General features: G+C 40.9%; 1 protein-coding gene and 1 pseudogene across 1 annotated transcript; one reads left to right on the top strand and one right to left on the bottom strand.

The window, feature by feature from the left end:
- The first annotated feature begins 2772 nt into the window (after window positions 1-2772).
- LOC120581925 (caspase-14-like) lies at window positions 2773-19282 on the top strand. The gene is made up of 8 exons (XM_039836804.1): window positions 2773-2947; window positions 3458-3526; window positions 4765-4820; window positions 6133-6282; window positions 9444-9669; window positions 10144-10260; window positions 17394-17503; window positions 19051-19282. Exons 1-8 carry the CDS (start codon window positions 2875-2877, stop codon window positions 19150-19152), a joined length of 903 nt encoding a protein of 300 aa, XP_039692738.1. The 5' UTR covers window positions 2773-2874; the 3' UTR covers window positions 19153-19282.
- On the bottom strand, window positions 8196-8316 carry LOC120582634 (uncharacterized; annotated as a pseudogene).
- Window positions 19283-19319: the final 37 nt, after the last annotated feature.

The following is a 19319-nucleotide window of genomic DNA, read 5'->3' on the forward strand; positions in this document are numbered from 1 at the left end:
TGTGGCAACTATTTAACCATTTGAGAAAGTACCAGAGTGTTTTCCAAAGTGGTTATGCCATTTTACATTCCCAACAGCAATGTTTGAGGTTTCAGATTTCCCCACACCCTCCTCAGTACTTGTTATTATCTGTTTTATTTATTATAGCCATTCTAGTGGGCACCCAAGTTTTTCTATCAACTTGCAAACTTAGAAAGGGCTGTTATTTTATCCAAGCAGCAGGAGGACATTCGGTTTCCTGGTCAAGAACATGAGCTGGGATCTAGGTGGTCCAGGCTGAAAGCCTGGCTCTTCACCTAGACACACTTGAAATTGTGTCTAGAATATAGGGACAGTAATATTTCCTACCTCCTAGGGTGGTGGTGAGGGTTAGATGAGTAAATTATATTAGTTTCCTCAGGCTGCCACAACAAATTACCACAACCTCGGTGGCTTCTAACAAATTTATTCTCACACTTCCGGATATTACAAGTCTGAAATCCAGGTGTCATCGGGCCACATTCTCTGGAGGCTCTAGGGAAGGGTAGTTCCTTGTCTCAGCTTCTGGTGTTACAGGCAATCTTGATATCCATCGCTCCTGTCTCTGCCTCTGTCTTCACAGTGCCTTCTCCCATGGGTTTCTGTCCAAATTTCTGTCTTTTAAGGACAATGGCCATTGGATTAGGGCTCACCTAAACCAGAATGACCTCATTTTAACTTGATTACATCTGCAAAGACTCTTCTTACAAATAATATAACTAGGGGTTAGGACACCAACATATTTTGGGAGGGACACGAGTCAATTCATTAAGTTCAATAATTTATAGGTTTATAGTTTAGGTTTTAGATTAAAATTCCCTATTCAATACAATTATATAGGGAGGAGTATGGGAGAAGACAATGTAGGATACTAATCTCAGTGGCACCCAAGCCACCAGTGCTCTGTGTGTGTGTGTGTATGTGTGTGTGTGTGTGTAGTATGTGTCTGTCCATCCTTGTGCTGCAGAAAGAAGGGGAGCACTTAGGACTGGAAATGGCATTCTGGGATAGGAATGAAGGGAAGACGGGTTAATGACACATGGAGTGGCTGCCTCCTAAGAACTTGGACTTGGGCTTTCGAGTCCTTTCTCAGGGCCTCTTCGGCCACCTTTGATCCTCACCCCTGGGCCCTGTGGGCCTGCTGCCCCTGAGGGCCCTGCCAGGGGCCCCTGGGAGGGGAGGGACAGAGACCAGGCCCAGAGGTGTGGGCTTTATCCCAGTGCAGATTTGCTCACCTTATACTTGGCTGGTGAATTTCAGCCACCAGAGCCCCCTTCTGTGCTCCTTATTTGTTCTTTTTGGAGCAAATAATCATTAAGATTGGAGAAATCTTAGCCAAATTTTCTCTAACCTTAGGATAAAGCTGAAATTTGCCTATGTGAACCTTGTTTCCAGAGGCAAGCAGCCCTGGAATCTGCATATCCCAGGCCATAATAATTTGTTTTTTCCTTTCTTTCAATCTCTCATGAGTATTAGAGTCCAGAAAGGAAGTGGCTGGTGAGCTGCAGCGGTCTGCGCCATTTGCTTTTTTTATTGATTCATTTTTGGCTGCCTCAGACTTAAGCAAATTATTTAGAGGCGGGGCTTTGGGAGGAAACGCATCTGGTGACCAGAGAGAGAGAGGAGAGAGAGAAAGCCTAGGCAGGCAGAGCCAGAAAAGGACAGAAGCAAAGCTTTCAAGCTGCCTTTCTACTCAGTTTCCAAAATATGTTGTGAACTATTTCAAACAATCATAAGAGTGGCACCGATGGTTCACTGGCCTTTCATTCACATCACCCAGATGGAACGATTATCAGCACTTGGCCACTCTTGTCTTTCCACTCTTCCCCCTTTTTTCTTCTGTGAAGCTTTTAAAAGCAGGCCCCAGAGATCATACCTTTCGCCTTCCCATACTTCAATATGCATCTTGAAAAACTATGGATATTTTTCTTACACCACTGCAAGGTTATTACCTCACCTGGAAAAAGTTAATATTTTGCTTATCCCAATACCTAGCCCATATTCACATTTCCCTGATTGTCTCAAAAATGTTTACAGTTGGTTTATTTGAATCAGGATTCAGACAAGATTTTGAGATTTTTTTCACTAGTTGTTCAAAAGGGGAAGCAGTTTGGGGGCAAATCCTGATGATGAGGGCCTAATCGAGTTGGGGAACCTAGCAATGACTTTGGGGGTTGTGAAGCTGATATCTGCTCACTATGTCCCCCAGGCTGAGCAGTGTGCATTTTTAACTTCCTGCTGACCGAATCAAAGTCTCAAATCTCAGCCTTTGTCACCATGGCCTCTCCCCCGAAAAGCTAGTTTAATGCAACAGCCTCTAGGTGTTATTTCAGCTTCCAAGTCCTTCTCGCTGCTTGGTTTAGGTAACTGATAAACACTCTGGAGTCTAAGATCAGTGCTTCTAAAACTTGGCTGCCCGCTGAAATCATCTGGAGAGCTTTAAAAACTATTGACGCCTGGGTGGGTTTACCACCCAGAGATTCTAACGTAATAAGCCTGGATTGCGGCCTGGACACGAGAAGTTTTAATTCCGCAGGTGATCCTAACGCGCGGCCAAGGTAGAGACCCGCGGGGGAGGCCTGTAGTGCTGGATTCACCGCTTAGTTCCCCAAACTCGGGCTCCAGGGGTTAAGCAGGAGCTCGGGAGGCCTGTAGTGCTGGATTCACCGCTTAGTTCCCCAAACTCGGGCTCCAGGGAATTTCTCAGATAGGCTCAGGCAAAGGCTGGGACAACTCAAAGGCTCTGCTTCCCAATCGGAGGCCCGGGCGCTTCGGTACGGTTGGGCGTGGATGGAGGGGAGCCCGGGGAGCGGTGGGCGCTCCTAGTCCGACGACCCCAGGGCGTCCCCGAAGATCATGCCGGCCATGGAGGATCTGCAGAGCCGCTTGCAGGAGACCCTGGACGTGCCCCGAGCTTCCCAACTTCCGCGCATCCTCAGACGGTGAGACGGGGCCGCACCTGAGTCCTGCTTGGAGGCGGCAGCCATCAAGGCTGGCACGCGTCTAACAAACACCTGTCATTGCGCCGCCTCGTCACCTGGGTGCTGCAGCAGCTATACCGACCTGCTACAGCGCTGGCAGCGCCCCACCGCGCGGGGCTGGACGGGGATGGGAATCAGTGTTTTCATCGAGTTCAACTAACCAGGCTGGTCAAACTCTGGAGAGGAAATGTCAAGGGAAGAACAGAGCAAGGGATCGAAGGTGTCAGTCAGGCTCAAGTGAGCAAACAGAAAATCCTAAGCACAGATAATCAATCGAGAAATGTATCTAGGGTCTGCTAATTTGTTTTGGGGGTGGGCTCAGAAATCAGACTGACTCAGCAGGCCTGAGATGCATTTTAAAACAAGTACCTCCAAGTGATTGTGATGTGGAGGTTTATAGATGATTCAGTGAGAAACCTAGTGTTGGAATTCCCACTGCCGCATCTCCACATCTCCAGTGGGTGGGTGGGTGTGTTTTTTTCTTGGGCGGGGCGGAGGGGGGGGACCAAGTCAACCTGCTGCGGGAGGTGGGAGCCCGGGGGTGAGCGGGCAGGAGAGTCACCGGTCCCAGGCTCGGATCGAGAGTCCAGTCGAAGAGTAGCCATCAGGGTCTGCTAATTTGTTTTGGGGGTGGGCTCAGAAATCAGACTGACTCAGCAGGCCTGAGATGCATTTTAAAACAAGTACCTCCAAGTGATTGTGATGTGGAGGTTTATAGATGATTCAGTGAGAAACCTAGTGTTGGAATTCCCACTGCCGCATCTCCACATCTCCAGTGGGTGGGTGGGTGTGTTTTTTTCTTGGGCGGGGCGGAGGGGGGGAAGAATCCTCTTGCATAGCGTTAGGCCGTTTGCCATAAAAGTGGACGGATGTGGTTTAAGATCAAGAAATGCAGTATGTAGCAGATTGAGGGAGTTTTTCCCCTCCCCCATTAGTTAATGTGTCCATAATGTGTCCATAATATGAGTGGAGAGGAGAGGCAGCAGCTCTTATATGTGAGGCGTTGGGGTAGACGCTGAGATGTACTGTGATGGTCTGTGTTCTCAGCATGCTTATGACCTGGTTGAGTTTTGAGGTATGTAGCTATTGCTGATTTTTGTAGATTTGTAATGGATGAGAACTGTAATCATCCACAAACGTGTCCTTGTAGGACTGACCCCGCTGAGTCTTTGATTTGCCCTTCCTCTACTGCACATGCACAGAGCTTACGTTGTGCTTCTTTATGTACCACATTTTTATCACCTGTTTAGATGGTGAGTCACTTGCTGTTGGCAAAGTGGTTTTTTTTTTCTTTCTTTCTCAGAATCATCCAAACTACATAACGTCAGGACTACACACTACAGGCACCCAATAAGTATTCAAATTGAATGCAAAGATATTATGTTAAATAGAAAAAATAGGGTTTAGTTCCTTTACGTCACCTTTTTACTGATGTCTTGGTCTACCCTTCAGGAAGTGCCTGTGCAGTAATGTCAGTCCCGGTCCTTTAAATCTCTGGCTTGGGTCTTTCTGCCCCTGAACCTGACAGAAGTCTAAGGGAGATAGATCTATTTTAGGTTTCCTGCCTCATGAGTTTGGGAGGAGGGTTCCTAATCCAAGGAACTTCTAAAAATGAGACCAGTCATAGCCCACTGGGCCCCAAAACATAAGAGGTAATTGAATTCTTTTTGAGGAGCTTCCTGTGAACAGGAACAACAGCAGATGTTGATTGAAAAGAAAAAAATAATGCTCTTTTTCTGTTCTCTTTTCATGAAAATTCATTCAGTAATCCCAAGAAAAATTCTAAAGAGAAGCCGTGACTTTGTGGATGGTGATGAATTGGTAAATATCTTGACTCTTAACTCCAACCCTACCTGCTGGTTAGTGAAGAGTATGTAGCTACTATTTAAACATTTTGGGTGCTGCTCCTGTTGGGCTAAAAGGCCACACTACACCTTGTGTGGTTGTTTCACGTGGTCAGATCTCACCGTTTTCTGTGACAACAGTAAAAGCTAAACATGAGCGGGTTGAAACCACTGTGCACACATTAACTTCATAGGCACTGTTATTATCTCCATTTTCCACATCAAGGAAAGTGAGGCACTGGAGATAAAATGACTGGTCGCATGGCCTTAGGCAGCTGCGAAAATTGCTGCCTGCAGGTTTTTCTTTTAAACGTTTGCTATGGATATTTCAAGCCTATGCTAAAGTACAGAGAGTAGAAAGATTAATCTTCCAAACCTCAGTCCAGCATACTTAACATCCTGCCTCAGCAATTAGCAACATAATGGCCAGTCTTGTTACATCTGCTCCCCGCTCCTAATTATGTTAAAGCAAATCCAGATATATCACTTTCATCTACATATACTTTAGTATGTATCTCTGAGAAAGACTTTTTTTCTAAACAGAACCATAATACCCTTATTCCACCAAACAAAACAAAACTCCTCAGATTTCCTTAACCGGTTCTTATGTCTTTTACAGTTGGTTTGTTTGAATCAGAACTATTCAAATAATGTCTACACAATTACATTTGATTGATTTGTCTCTTAAGACTTAATTTACGATACTTCCCCCTCTTTAACTTTTTTCTAGTTATTTGTTGAAGAAACCAGGGTTCTTTTGTCCTACAAAATGTCTCACCTGAATTTCGATGACTGCAGCCCTTAGTTGTCATTTTCTTCTATCCTCTATTTCCTTAAATTAGTTATGGAATTTAATGAGGCTGGCCTATGAGTCTAAGTCTGAGAAAGGTATTTGAAGAATTCTAAATCAAGTCACCGCTCCCCCCCTCCCCCGTACCCACCCAATTAGTAAGAGGCGCTCGATGTCGTGCCCCTGATTTGAACTGGGAATGTTCCCCAATAATCAGTCCCAGGAGAAACTCATCGTTTGATATGCCGTTGACCCTTGAACCCCCGGGGACTCGATTGCACGGTCCACTTATATCAGGACCGACTCGCGGGGTTCCAACCCGCGTTGTTCAAGCGTCCACTGGCAGATGGGAATCCGCAAATGCAAATGCTGAGGGCTGACTGCGCGGGTCGGTGCCCCTAACCCTTCGCGGTGTCCAGGGCTCAGCAGCATCTAGTGTATTTGGCTTTCTGAATGTGTTCTGGTTTAAATTTTGCTTCTTGGCTTTGCTGGGAAACAGGACCGTTATGACCTGAGCGGCAGGCGGAAGGCTTTCCTCATGTGCGTGAAGAAGAACAGGCCAGGGGCTGACCAGGACGTCAAGCTAATGAAGGACTGGCTTGGCCAGTGCCACTTTGAATATACATTGTGCATTGATCCTGACAAAGAGGTAACAAATTAAAAACAAAAATGAAAAATTGTAGCTTGGATTTTATAACTTTCCTTTAAAAAAAAAATAATGGGTTTTGGTACCTGGCAGGAACTGAGATCTGCTGAGCAGTGTGACATGTATATCCTGATGAAATTCTTGATACTTTTATAATCTTAAGTGTGTGATACCCCAGCTCCCCTTCCAGATGAGCAGGACCTCTTGAGTTTCGGTCTTAGCTGTGTAGTTAAAGGGGGAAAAGGAACCCAAGAAGGTGTCCTTGGCCAGGTGGGCAAGGAAACCCAAGGACAGGCCACGGGTCCAGAATGGGCAAGGTCCAGAGCATTTGGGAGCATGTAAGTCCAAGGAAAGAGCTTTGAGAGGTCAGCAGGAGGCCAGGCAGGAGGAATTCCAGCAGCACCCAAGCCCACGGGCTTTGAAAAGTCCTCATGAGACTTATTTGGAACCATGTAATGGGCCAGAAGAGGGGCCCCTGACAGTCCTGGGCAGAACTGCATGTGGCTTAACTAGATGGCACAGAAAAAATAAGGTTGAAGAGTGGCGGTGGTGGGGACCAGTTTGATTTCTCTGACCCTAGCTCAGTCATGGCCTAGACCTGCCCAGTATTTTGGGACAATGACATCGGAAAGCCCTTCAAGATCCCAGGAGTCACTGCTAATGAACATCGAGGAACAGCATAACCGAAGGGCAGTGAGTGCAGAGTAGAGTGCCAGAACTGGAACCCTGGCTCACACTAGTTGTGTTACCTAAAATCCGGTTCTTACTGAGGGTGCTTTTGTCCCACAGAGGACATGTGACAGTGTCTGGGGACATTTTTGCTCATCACAACTGGAAGGTGCTAATGGCATCCAGTGTGGAAGGCAGGGATACTACTAAACATCCTACAATGCCTAGGACAGCCCCCTACAGCAAAAAATGATCGAGCCCAAACATCAATAGTACAGTAGTTTTAGAAACCTTGCCTAAAATTACTTGACTATTTTCTTATCTCTATAGTGGGGATGATGATAGTAAATTATCTTGTAGGGCTATTGTGAGGATGAAATGAGGTTCCGTGTGTAAAATTTCTTAGAATAGTAGCTGACTTGCAGTAAGTGCTCAATAACTTTTCAACTTTATTATTTCAAAGCTAAGAAACAGACTCCTTCGTTTTCCCCAAGGATGGTACGAGACTGCCTTCCACATTACATGAGTCCCTTCCATTCAAATAGCAGACATTGCCAGTGTTCTGCCAAGGTCCAGAAGTGGCCTCTTTCTCTACATCCTGTCAACATTTACATGTAAATATTTAGTAATCATACTGGCAAAAGTATTTCACTGTTTTAAATTTCATTTTCTAGGTTATTAGTTTGGTTGAACATCTTTTGGCCATTTTTTTTTTCCTGTTGTACATTAACTGTTTTATCCTGTGGCCTTTTTCCTACTGGATTTTTTTCCTACAGTTATTTTCCTGAATATTATTTATTTACAAAATATGGTGCAAATATTTTTCTCCTACCCTGTTACTTGCCTTTTAACTTTTTGTTATCTTAAGTCACATGGAAGTCTTGTGAGTAAACTTGTCAATCTGTCTGCTTCTTGGTCTTGATTAAACCCCATGCCTTCCCAACTTAGAAATTTAAAAATTATTTTTCTGTGATATTTTTATAGTTTAAGGTTTACCTTCTGCTCTCTGGAATTTTATTTTTGCTATAGGAGGTCTAACTTTATTTCCAAATAGTCATCTCAACATGTAGTGAATGATACATCTTTTTTTTAATGACACATATTTAAAGTGCCACTGTTATCAAGAACTAAATTCCTGTGTGTAGTACTTGGATTAATTTCTGGATTCTAAAATATTCTATTCATATATTTGTTTATATATGCCAGTTTATCACTGTTTTTTGTTTGTTTGTTTGTTTGTTTTTTAAAGCCTACAGCACTCGGTATTCCTAAGTGGTCTCCCATCCAAGCATTAAGCAGGCCCAATCCTGCTTAGCTTCCAAGATCAGCCGAGATTGGGCGCGCATTCAGGGTGGCATGGCCATAGACAGTATATCACTGTGTTTTCCCCCCGACGATTTTATAGTACATTTTGATGTCTGATAGGACCTGTCCCCTACTTCTTGTTTTTTTTTTTCCCCCATTTGAATATTCTTGGCTATTCTTGAACATTATCTGTTCTTTACCCCAAGAATCATCTAGTTAAAGTCTATAGAAATCCTTTGGGATTTTGATTGACATGATATTGAATTGAGATTCATTTGGAATGAATAGCAAATTAATAATATTGAGTCATCTCAGTCAGAAACATCAGCATATCTAGGTTTGTTTATGCTGTCTCTTCACCAAAGTTTTTTTTTTTATAGTTTTCTTCATTTAGGTAATATATTCCTTGTTAGGTTTATTCCTAGGCATTTTAGTTATGTTATGACCACGAATGGGAACCCTTTTTCCATTTTTTGGCTTAAATGATTATTGCTGGGTAATTGGGAAAGCATAGATCTTTGTAAATTAATCTTATATCTGGTCAATTTGCTAATCTCTAGTTCTAATAGTTTTTTAGTTGATTTTTAATATTTCTAGATAGTCAAATTATCTGTAAATAATGTCTTGGTTCTTTGTTTCCAATATTTAAACCTCATTTAATTTTTACTTCGTTGAGATGGGCAGGATCTTTATTACAACACATTTGGAAGTAGCGATGGCAGCCATTCCTACCTTCTCTTTCTCGTGGGATGGATTCTGATGACATCTGCTGATAGACTGGCAGGTCTCTGCTACTGAGTGGACACCTTCATTCCCTCCCATTTCTACCTATTGAGAGTATTGATTTTATAAAATAGTAATTTTTATATGTTAAAATAAGTTAATATAAAATTTAAATACATTAACACTTTGAGGAACTATCATTCTGTTGTATTTTGTGGTAGAGAATCAGAAATGCCCTAATTTTGTCAAACAAGAACCAGTAGCATAAGAAGAAATCAGATGAATTCTGAGAGCAACCAAAAAGGAGTAACAAGAAAATAATATTTACCTCATACTAACTCTGTTAGAGATGTAGGTATTTTTAAATTTATCATCTCATTGGATCACCTAGTAGTAAAGGGGCCACCTCTAACATTTTGATTTTTCTCACCTTCAGATCTTTTTAATATGTTAATCCTATTTTACAGGAGTTACTTGAAAAACTAACATCATTTCGTGATGGATTAAATGGAATTAAAAATGAAATTGGCTGTTGTCTTGTTACTCTTATGTCCCACGGAGAAAATGGCTTTATTAAAATGGAAGATGGTGACAGAGTCAGCCTGGAAAATGTTTTTGAAATGTTTAACAATAAAAATTGTCCAGCACTTCACGAGAAACCAAAGATCTTTATAATCCAGGCATGCAGAGGAGGTAAGTGGAGGCTTCTTTGTAATAGTCATGTTTCTAGGGAATTCTTGTATTGATGATTGAGGAAAGAGAATAAGTAAGTAATAAGTAAGTTTTAAAAAATGTAAATATTACATTTTAAATTAGAGGACCCTGAGCTGATGTAACCTCGGTTGTGCAGTTGACTAGGGACTTTGAGTGGAAGGAAGAGATGGATGTAAAACTTACCTGAGATAGAATCTCTAACTTAGGCTGAGGAACGGTCCAAGTCACCGACTTCATGGGGTGAGTCTGGAAATCTCAAATTCTGAGATTCCCAAGGGACATTTCACCATCCCTGTAATTCCAGGAAGTCTGTGGGACTAACATCTGACTCATGTAGCTTTTGTGGATATTTCTCTCTCTCGTGGAGGATACAGACCTTTTGTGATTTTTATTAAGGGTTACTGGTGTTAGTGATGTATTATTGTTGTTTGTATTTCATTCCTCAAAAAACAGAGAGAAGAGATAATGGTGTTGAAACAGATGATGAACCCATGGACTCAGATGACGTATCAGAGAAGAAGAGGCTGCCCACATTCAGTGATTATTTCATCATCTACCCCACCCAGGCAGGTAAGACAGTGAGGGTAGATGACCGTGAGATCTGCATTCTGCCAGAGGGTTTCGGTGGTTCCTAATGATTTCTAAAATCTTTTAAAAAAAATGGTCTGTGCTTTACAAATTGACGTTTTTATAAGGAGAAATTTTCATTAACCCCTCCGCCTCCCTTCAGAAAATGTTCCCACTCTCAGTGGCAGGTTGGCATCTTACTGTTCATTTCTTCCAGGAAGACATCAAACTCTTAGCAAAGTATCACATAGGAAGATCATTGGCTCTCATGTGAAAAAGATGTTGGCCCAAAAGCTAGCTCTGCCACTTTCTATCTTTGGGAACTTCAGTATTTTTTTAGCCTCTAGATATGTCAGTTTCTTCACATAAAATGAGAAGGATAAAATTTACTTGTGTCATTAGGATGTTATATAAATTAAATTTTGTAATGCAGATGTCGTGCTTATCATAATAACTGATATGATGTGACAGGTATTTCCATATGCCACTCCCATCAGGAAGTTAGTACTGCCTCTTCGGAGAGCAATGTGGGAAACTTAGTCAGGTTAAAAATATGTTTATCAGCAAATTCACTTCTTGGTGTACACCCTAATGCTGTGGTTTCCAAACCGGGGGTCCACAGTAACGTCACATAGTTCGTGTAGTTTACAGTTTCAAGAATTAGATTGCACCGCAGTCTTTTCGGTGATATCATATATTTGGGTAGCTAGGTTTTGGAGGGTGGCTGAGATAAAAAGCAAGTGCCATGATGATGTGCACATCCCATTAGTAAGTAATTGTGATTATTTAAGAATAAAATGAAAATATTATTCTTTCAATTTGTGTGGTCTCTCGCCCCCACCCCAAATAACAATAGATTATTAGGTGTAAATTTAACATTCGTATTCTAACTACTTTATTAAACGGAATTCTATTTTTCTTGGCCTAGGATCACTGTGAAAAAATTACTGAGTTGCTACGCGTACCGCGAACTGAGAAAATCTGAGACCCTCCGCCCTTCTGCCCATGTCATGTATACATGGGATAGGGTGACCAGCCGTCCCAGCTTGCCAGAGATTGAGGGGTTTCCTGGCACAGTGGACTTTTCAGTGCTATCACTGGGAAAGTGGGCAAATCTGGACGAGTTGGTCACTCTAACATGGGCCCTCCTCTGAGATTGTTTACAGTGTGGAGAATTGAAGGGGAAGAGAAACTATAAGACATTGAGAGTAGTGTACAGTCACTGGGGATTCGTTCTGAGAAAGGCGTCATCCTTTGGCGATTTCGTTGTTGTGTTACCATTGTAGATTTGCACAAACACAGGTGGTATAGCCTACTGTATACACCTGGGCCATATAGGAGAGCCCATTGCTCTGTAGATGAAGAAAAATAATTTTACCTCTACCCTTCTGGGTTCTTGGCTGAGACAGCCCTATAATCAAAGACAGATTAACAGGAGAAAAACAAAAGTTAAATAGCATGTATACCTTCTGTATGCATGGGAGAGACTCAGGAAAACTGAGTAACTCATCAAAATGGCTGAAGCTCCCACCTTCAATACCATCTTCAGCTGAAGACAAAAGATGTTGGGGCTGATGTTGTGGGAGCTTACCTAGAAAAGCACAGTAAGCAAGGGTTAAGGTTGTTATGCAGATTTAAAGCTTTGCCTTCTGATAAGAGTTTCTAGAAATTTAGGGTCATTCTTCTCTTCTTGGTAGGAAGTGGGAGACACCTTCACAAATGGAGATTTCCCTTACAAATGTGAATTTCTTTTACAAAGGGTCACTTCTGCTTGGTTTTCAAAACTTCTCCCAAGCTGTTTCTTAAAATTAACCAACATAAAATAATCCTTATGCCAAATAGACACATAATGTTTTTCCCTACTGCTCTTAGGCTGCAAACCTGTACAGCATGTTATTGTACTGAATAGTAGGCAATCGTAACACAGTGGTATTTGTGTAATGTGTTGTGCCGTGACCTTACAACGGCTGTGAGGGCACCAGGTCATAGGAATTTTTCAGTTCCATTATAATCTCGTGGGATCACCATTGTATATGTGGTCCGTTGTTGACCAAAACTTGTTATGTGGCACGTGACTATATTCATACAGTGGAACTGTGCAGCAGTTGAAAAAAATCATCATGGGGAAGTTTTACATGTAATGTTAAGAACAAAATTCAGTGGGGTAAATTTGAAGATCCAATTGGCTTTATTAAGTGGTTCACGAATTGGGCAGCATCCCTTCTAGCATCTAGAAGGACACTCTGAGGGTTGTACAAAATGGAAGATTTTTATAGGAAGAAAAGTGGTCTAAGGGAGCTATTAAAAGAAGAAAGGATTATTTTGGAACCGGGACATCTTTTTTGGGGGAGGGGGAGAGAATGGGAAGGGTTGTTATTATACAGGTTGCTTCTTTCTATAGAGGGGTAGAGTAGGCCCACGTGATAGATTGCCTTACTATTATTCTTTGACCAGAAAATTCCAGATCGGTTAATTAGGATCACCTTTGGTTAATTAGGATCACATTTGCAGGAGATGTCAAAACTGCAGTTAGATCAGGTGTTAAATCTAGGTTTGGTGTCATGAGCTTTTAGCACAAGTGAGTGACACTGTTTGGGGCCTTTGTTTTTCTCTTTAACAGTAACAATGAATGAAGATAAAAGACAGTTGTAATATAAAACACATAGTGTATCTTTAATATAAATATTTTAAACACAAAATAATAACAACATATTATTACCAAATAGATAGTTAGTAACAGTGTAAAAATACAGGCAGAAAGAACAGGCAACAGGTCTGTGGTAGGAATTGCCTCTGGTGGAGGCAGAGAAGATAGGGAAGGAAAGACTAGAAAGTAATCAGGGAGGAAATTCAAATTGAGGATTCAGCTGTATTTCGCCAGAAAAGAAGAGCTAGAAAAAATAAAGCAAAATATTAGAGACAGGAAGTCAACTTCCTGCTATTAGGTCAGTTGGATTGAACAGACAGGAGCAAACTGCTAATACTCAGATAAGTCCCCCAAGGATTCCCATTTTGGGGTGACCAATCAGCATTAAAGACGCCAGGGTTGCTAATCATAAGGAATCACTTCACTTAACAGGGACCACACAACTGTCCCTTCGGCTACGCACGGGCAGTCAGGCTCAGCGGTGCTGCTGTGTGATCCTTCATTTTAATACTAAAAAACACGCCCAAAGGTGGAGATTGAACATGCTAACGAGATGTGCAATGCATGAAGAAGCATGTAACTACATTGCAGCACTGAGAAACCTCCACCTCTACATGCCCGAACATAGTTCACTTCCTGCCTAGTTCCCTTTGACCGCCCCCTCACCCCCCAGCCTCCCTCCTGGGACCACCTGGTTCTCCCCTTTCACAGTGGTGGTTTCCCTGTACACAAGCTCAAAGTGTTCTCTTCGTACTACGTTGGTGTCTGGTGATCTCCCTTGATTTCCATCCTGGGAGATTGCAAGGACCCAAGGCGCCAGTGACATTAGTATTTGTTAGATCTCGGTGGTGCATATTCAGGTGTGTGTTCCGTCATATTTAAAGATTTTCCAGAGGTGGGAATTGAAGAAAGGAATTGGAAACAACAGATAAAACCAAAACTGTTGTAGTTTTGCTAAAAAGGGAGTTGAGAAATGGGGACACCATCTGGAGGAGAGATCAAAGGAGTGTTTTATTTGTTTTTTGAGATGGGCAGTACTACAGCACAGATGCTGATGGAGTGTAGGGAACACCATCAACATGGAGAAGATGCTCATCTTTATAAGAAGAAAGTTAATTAAACGATATTGAAGTACCATTGTTCATTTATCCGAATGGCAGAGATCAGAAAGTTTGAATGTATACTCTCGGTGAAGAGCTAGGGAATTTTCTTATTAATTACTGGTGGAATTGTAAATTGGCATAACTTCTTTGGAGGACCGGTTGGCATTAACTAGCAAAATTACAAATACACATGTAATTCCTTGGCTAGGAAATTGTGTCTAAATGACATGTGCCCGGTGTTATTCATTGACATTGTTTATTATAGCAAAGTATTGGGAAAAACCTAAATGTCTATCCATAGGGGACGAAATAAAGTATAGTAGAATACTGTATAACCGGAGGAAGAGGCTTTTTGTGTATTGATGATGAGCAACCGCCAAAGGTGAGTTGGTGAAAAAAATCGGTATAACAGCTATATAATAAATAAGCTGCTGGGGTCAGAGGTGCGTGGTTACACACTCACTTATGTATAAGCTTCTTCGTACACAGGACAGATATGGAAGGGTGCAAAAGAAACCGATACCATTTTTCTTGGGCATGGGACAAGGAGGGAGGTAGACTTCACTTCCTTTTGCAGTTTGAATTTCGAACCATTCGAGTGTATTATCTATTCAAAAAATGAACTTACGACAATTTAAAATTGAGTTATCTGCTTTTAAAAATTGGGAGATTGCACATAAAAATCCAAATTTCTGACATTTAGCTCACCACAGACATTTATAGCAGCTACCTGACCCTTGCAAGTCCTAAAGCTTGTCACTCTTGGTGTGTGACAGAGCCATGTCACCTGTATGCTGGAGAAGCTGCAAAATGCTTTCACCTGTTGACTTGCGATTTGTATTTAGTCTTGTGTGTGATTGTTGCTCACGTGAATGGCCTGAGGTTATCTAAACTATTTTACAACACACATATGAGGGATCCCAGTCTTACTGAGATCCCTTTGACCTTGTTTGGTAAATCCGTGGAAACTTGCTAGCTTTTGGCCAGAGTCTAAAGTTATGCAATTTTAGTCATGGGATTCATTTCTGTGGTGTAGAATCGGTTGTGAGGACTGAACCCATGGGCATGGACTTACCACTGCTGATGATTTTCAAAGCAATGAGAAGTTTAAGACCTTTCATTTGATAAGATCCTTGACAGTTACTTGGCACATGATTCTTCAGAGAGGTTGCAGACCGCTTTAGGTCAGAGGTTTCCAATGTTGCCATAACCCACAGTAAGAAACAGCTAATTATATTGTATCAAATCTAATGCCTTGATTATAAGACCTACCATTATTTTGCGCCAACAGGAAGCTACCAATTAATCAATGACCAGCAGAGATTATACAGCATGTCCAGATTTTAGAGATACTAAAATGAAAAAAAAAAAAGACCTTAGAATTGAGAAAATACGGTTTATTACTATCTGTTATATACACTGATATAAAAGTATAAATATAAATATGTAACAAATACTAATTTTATAAATGGTATTTGCCACTACTGCAGTTGAGACACTTTGATATTTTCCATGATATTTCATTCTGTCCCATTATTTAAAAAATGTTGGTTTTAATCTACTAAATTGATTTGTTGACTGATTATTGGGCCGCAACCTGCAGTTTGAAGAAAATTGGACTAGATGGATCATCAGGCTTTGCGATGTGGTGTTTCTAACTCGGATTCACGCTAAAAGGGGCAACGTGAAATTTCCATGTAGTTCCCCATACTATACAGATACGTTCTGTGGATTCTTTGACAATTTTACAGAGGTGTAATAAAATATAAGTTGTATATATTTCAGTTGTACAGTTTGAGCAGATATAAAGTAAGTATACACTCATGATACCATTATCATGATCAAGATAAGCAAATATTCTCATCACCTCAAAATAAGCAAATATTTCCTTATGGCTAATCCATCCCTGCCTCCAGCTCCATCCCTAGGTCACCACAGACCTGCTCTCCGTTACCACAGATCAGATTACGTTTTCTGGAATTTCGTAGAACTAGAATTACACAGTACGCTTGGTTTTGTTTGTCTTTGTCCTATCTTCTTCCACACATCAATGGTTTTGAGATTCACTCATGTCGTTTTCTATATCAGTAGTTCATTCTTGTTTAATTCTAAGTGGTGTTCATTAGTGTGGATATAATACTCTGTTTATCCTTTCACTTGAATATTTGGTTGTTTCTAGTTTTGGGTTATTACAAATAAAGCTGCTATGAACAATCATGTGCAGATCTTTGGGGGCGTAGGTTTTTATTTTCTTTGGGTAAATACCAAGAAATAGAATGGCTGGTTCACACAGGAGGTATAAGTTTAACTTTTGAAGAAACTGCCAAATTATTTTCCAGAGTGGTTGCATCCTTTTATGTTCCCGCCAGCAGAGTACGATAGTTTCAGTTGCTTCGCATCCCTATTAGCACTTGGTACGGTCTCGTAAAAAAGTTTTAGACAATCGAATAGCTATATGATAGTATCACCTTGTGGTTTTAATTTGCATTTGCTGCAAGACTAATAATAACAATTATTCATGCACCTATTGGCCATTCATATACCTTTTCCCCAATTTTATATTGTTTTTTTTATTTTGTTTTTCTTATTAAGTTGTAAGAGTCCCTTATGTATCCTGGATACAAGTCTTTTCTCTGGTATGTGTTATAAATATCAAAAGTTCTAAATTGTGATTAAGTCCAATTTATCAATTTTTTTCCTTTTATGTTTTATGCTTTGTGTTCTAAGAAACCTTTGCCTACACTGAGGTTCCAAAGTCGTCCTATGTTTTTTCATTTCCAACCCAGATTTATTATGAGAGGGTGCATGGTATTCCCATTGAATTTCCACATTAAACAGACGTGTTATGTTTTTAAATAGAATAATGAAAATAATTTCAGTATTTAAACTTTTGAGGACCCCAAAATAAATTCCATGTATATGTGTGTGTGTGTGCACGCGTGTGTGTGTGTGTGTCTGTGTATGGATATTTAGCTTAAAATGCTATTGGAAAAGTCAGTAATAAAAAAAAACCAGGATAAAATGAAGTAAATGGCAAAATGATAACTGTTGAATCTGAGGGATGATTACATGGGGGTTTGTTAAACTTTTTACTTTCACGTGTATTTATTTTAAAAGTTTTTATTTAAAAAATGCACATTAAAAAGAATGTCCTGTTGAGAGGTTTTGTGCCAATTGTCACACAAGTCCCCTGGGAGGCTCAGGTGCTTCTTGTGTTTGTGCCCATGTCTGTTATGGCCCCAGACACACTCTTGCTAACACTCCTGCAAGAATGTTTCTGTGTTTTCAGATCAAAGCCATTTTTCATGTTTTAATAGTCAGTGAAAGAACAATTAGCCGCAAGTAGAGGAAGAAAATGGATGAAATGTTTTTGTTTTTCTTTGTAGATCATGTTGCTTTACGGCACCCCCGCACTGGCTCTGTGATGATCGAAGCAATGACCAACGTCTTTAAACAATATGGAAATAGGTGGCACATCGCTGACTTTTTCACCAAAGTAAGTGAATTCCAAGTGACCATGTGCTCCATTCACTCTAAAGCTAATGCACTTTAGCCATGAAAACATGAGAGATACTGAAAAGTTGCTTGAAAACAACGGACTGATCATGAGTTTAGTAGACCGTGGCATCATTGTTCAGAAGACATGGTTGGGCCAGATACCAAGGAAAACTGATAGTGACACTTTCTGTCCCTTGCTGATAAAAGGGGTGGGCTATTAAGTGAACTGTGAAGTCCTTCCATTGTAGCGGGCTTTGGCCTGACTCAGCTAGGAGAGGGGAGACCCTGAGGGCATCTTTGAGGTCTGACACTGGCTCACACTTGTCTCCCCAGCTTGTAGCCCAGGGCAGTGCTCATTGAATGAATGAGTGGCGCAGAATCTCAGCAGATTTATATACAAAGAGAAGTTTGGAGAATGGCCCAATTCTAGTGGTTTATCACATCAGGATTAGAAACTAATTTTCTTAATCTGGGATTTTTATACACAGAGAGAGCTAATTAGAAAAGGTTGTAAATGAGCATAGTAACAGCAACACTAACATCTATCGCATGGCTCACTCTGTGCCAGTTACTATTCTCTGCGCTTTATAGATATGAATCCATTTAAACCTCCCAACGACCCTCAGGTAGGTGCTGGGATTTGCATCCGCTGTCACAGATGGAGAGCTAATAAGTGACAGAGTTGGCATTCCAGCCCAGGCAGAGTGCTTCTAGAGTTCACAATTTATGTGTTGTTTATTCCTTAACCCCCTAAGGAGTGGTAACTATTTTTATTTCTTAAAAAATTTTTTTAATGTTAATATTTTCCATATGATGCTAAGCAGCTTTCAAAATTGTTTTTGTCCTCACATAGCTGAGCTCTTGAGGGAAAATGTTAAAAGGAGGGACAGTTTTTACTGTCATCCAACCATATTCTCAAATATCTCATATTGTTCAATTTCTCTCTTTAAAAAAAATAGTTTCTTGTCAGCTTCTCAGGGATATGTAATAGTAAAGACAGATTTAACTAACTGTGTATAGAAATCCATTTTAGCTGAATGCTAACTGAAAACTGTTTTTGCCCACTGATGTTCATTAAGTCTTTATCGAACACCCTTCATTTTCAAAACTCTTGCTGAGGAGACAATGGTGAGAAAGTCTAGAAGTGAGCATAGGTGGGCTTTGCATTAAAGGCACTCACAACTCAGTGAGGGAGCAGATGATAAGATGTGCTTACCACCAACCCAGGAATTGCAGAGCTGTTGGATACTTTGGACATAACGTAATCCAACCGTTTCGTTTTACTATGAGTAACTACATGGCCTGATATTACTCAGGAGCAAGCTTGAGACTGAACCAAGGTCTGTGGACTCTTCATTCCAGTGCTCTTTCCATCCCACAGTCCTTTGTTTTAAGTACTTGGTGGGACATCTCCTTAGAATGGTGTTTGCATTGTTCTCCTGGTGGGATCAGAATTCTGCCATCTCATCCTGCGGGGTTTATTTCTAAAAGGCTTTTGCTCAGGGCTGTACATTCTTTTGGTCAGTTTGTGCTTTTCTCTTACAGGTGAATAACAGAGTGGTGCACACTGAATTTCATCTACAGGAGGAACCAATAAAAGTATCACTTGTAATGGAATCCACTCTAACTAAATTTGTGTACTTTTGACATCAGGAAGACAAAAAACAAGGGCTGCTTTGTAATAGGCTTTGTAAAGAACTGTGAGGCTTTGTAGCATAGTACTAATGGTTATCATTTTGCATTATTTCTGTCACTAGTTGTATTTCTCCAGTTTGTTTTGTATATACATGTTGTTTTTCTAAGATTTAACTCTG

The sequence above is a fragment of the Pteropus medius genome, unplaced genomic scaffold (genome assembly GCF_902729225.1).
Source record: "Pteropus medius unplaced genomic scaffold, Ma_sr-lr_union100, whole genome shotgun sequence".
Taxonomy (NCBI): domain Eukaryota; kingdom Metazoa; phylum Chordata; class Mammalia; order Chiroptera; family Pteropodidae; genus Pteropus; species Pteropus medius.

Bases quoted from the DNA above. Each gene is read 5' to 3' on its own strand.
- LOC120581925 (XM_039836804.1), top strand. From the start codon at position 2,875: ATGCCGGCCATGGAGGATCTGCAGAGCCGCTTGCAGGAGACCCTGGAC. The intron at 3,527-4,764 runs GTGGGAGCCCGG...AAATTCATTCAG, and splicing joins AAGTCAACCTGCTGCGGGAG to TAATCCCAAGAAAAATTCTA. The intron at 9,670-10,143 runs GTAAGTGGAGGC...CTCAAAAAACAG, and splicing joins AATCCAGGCATGCAGAGGAG to AGAGAAGAGATAATGGTGTT.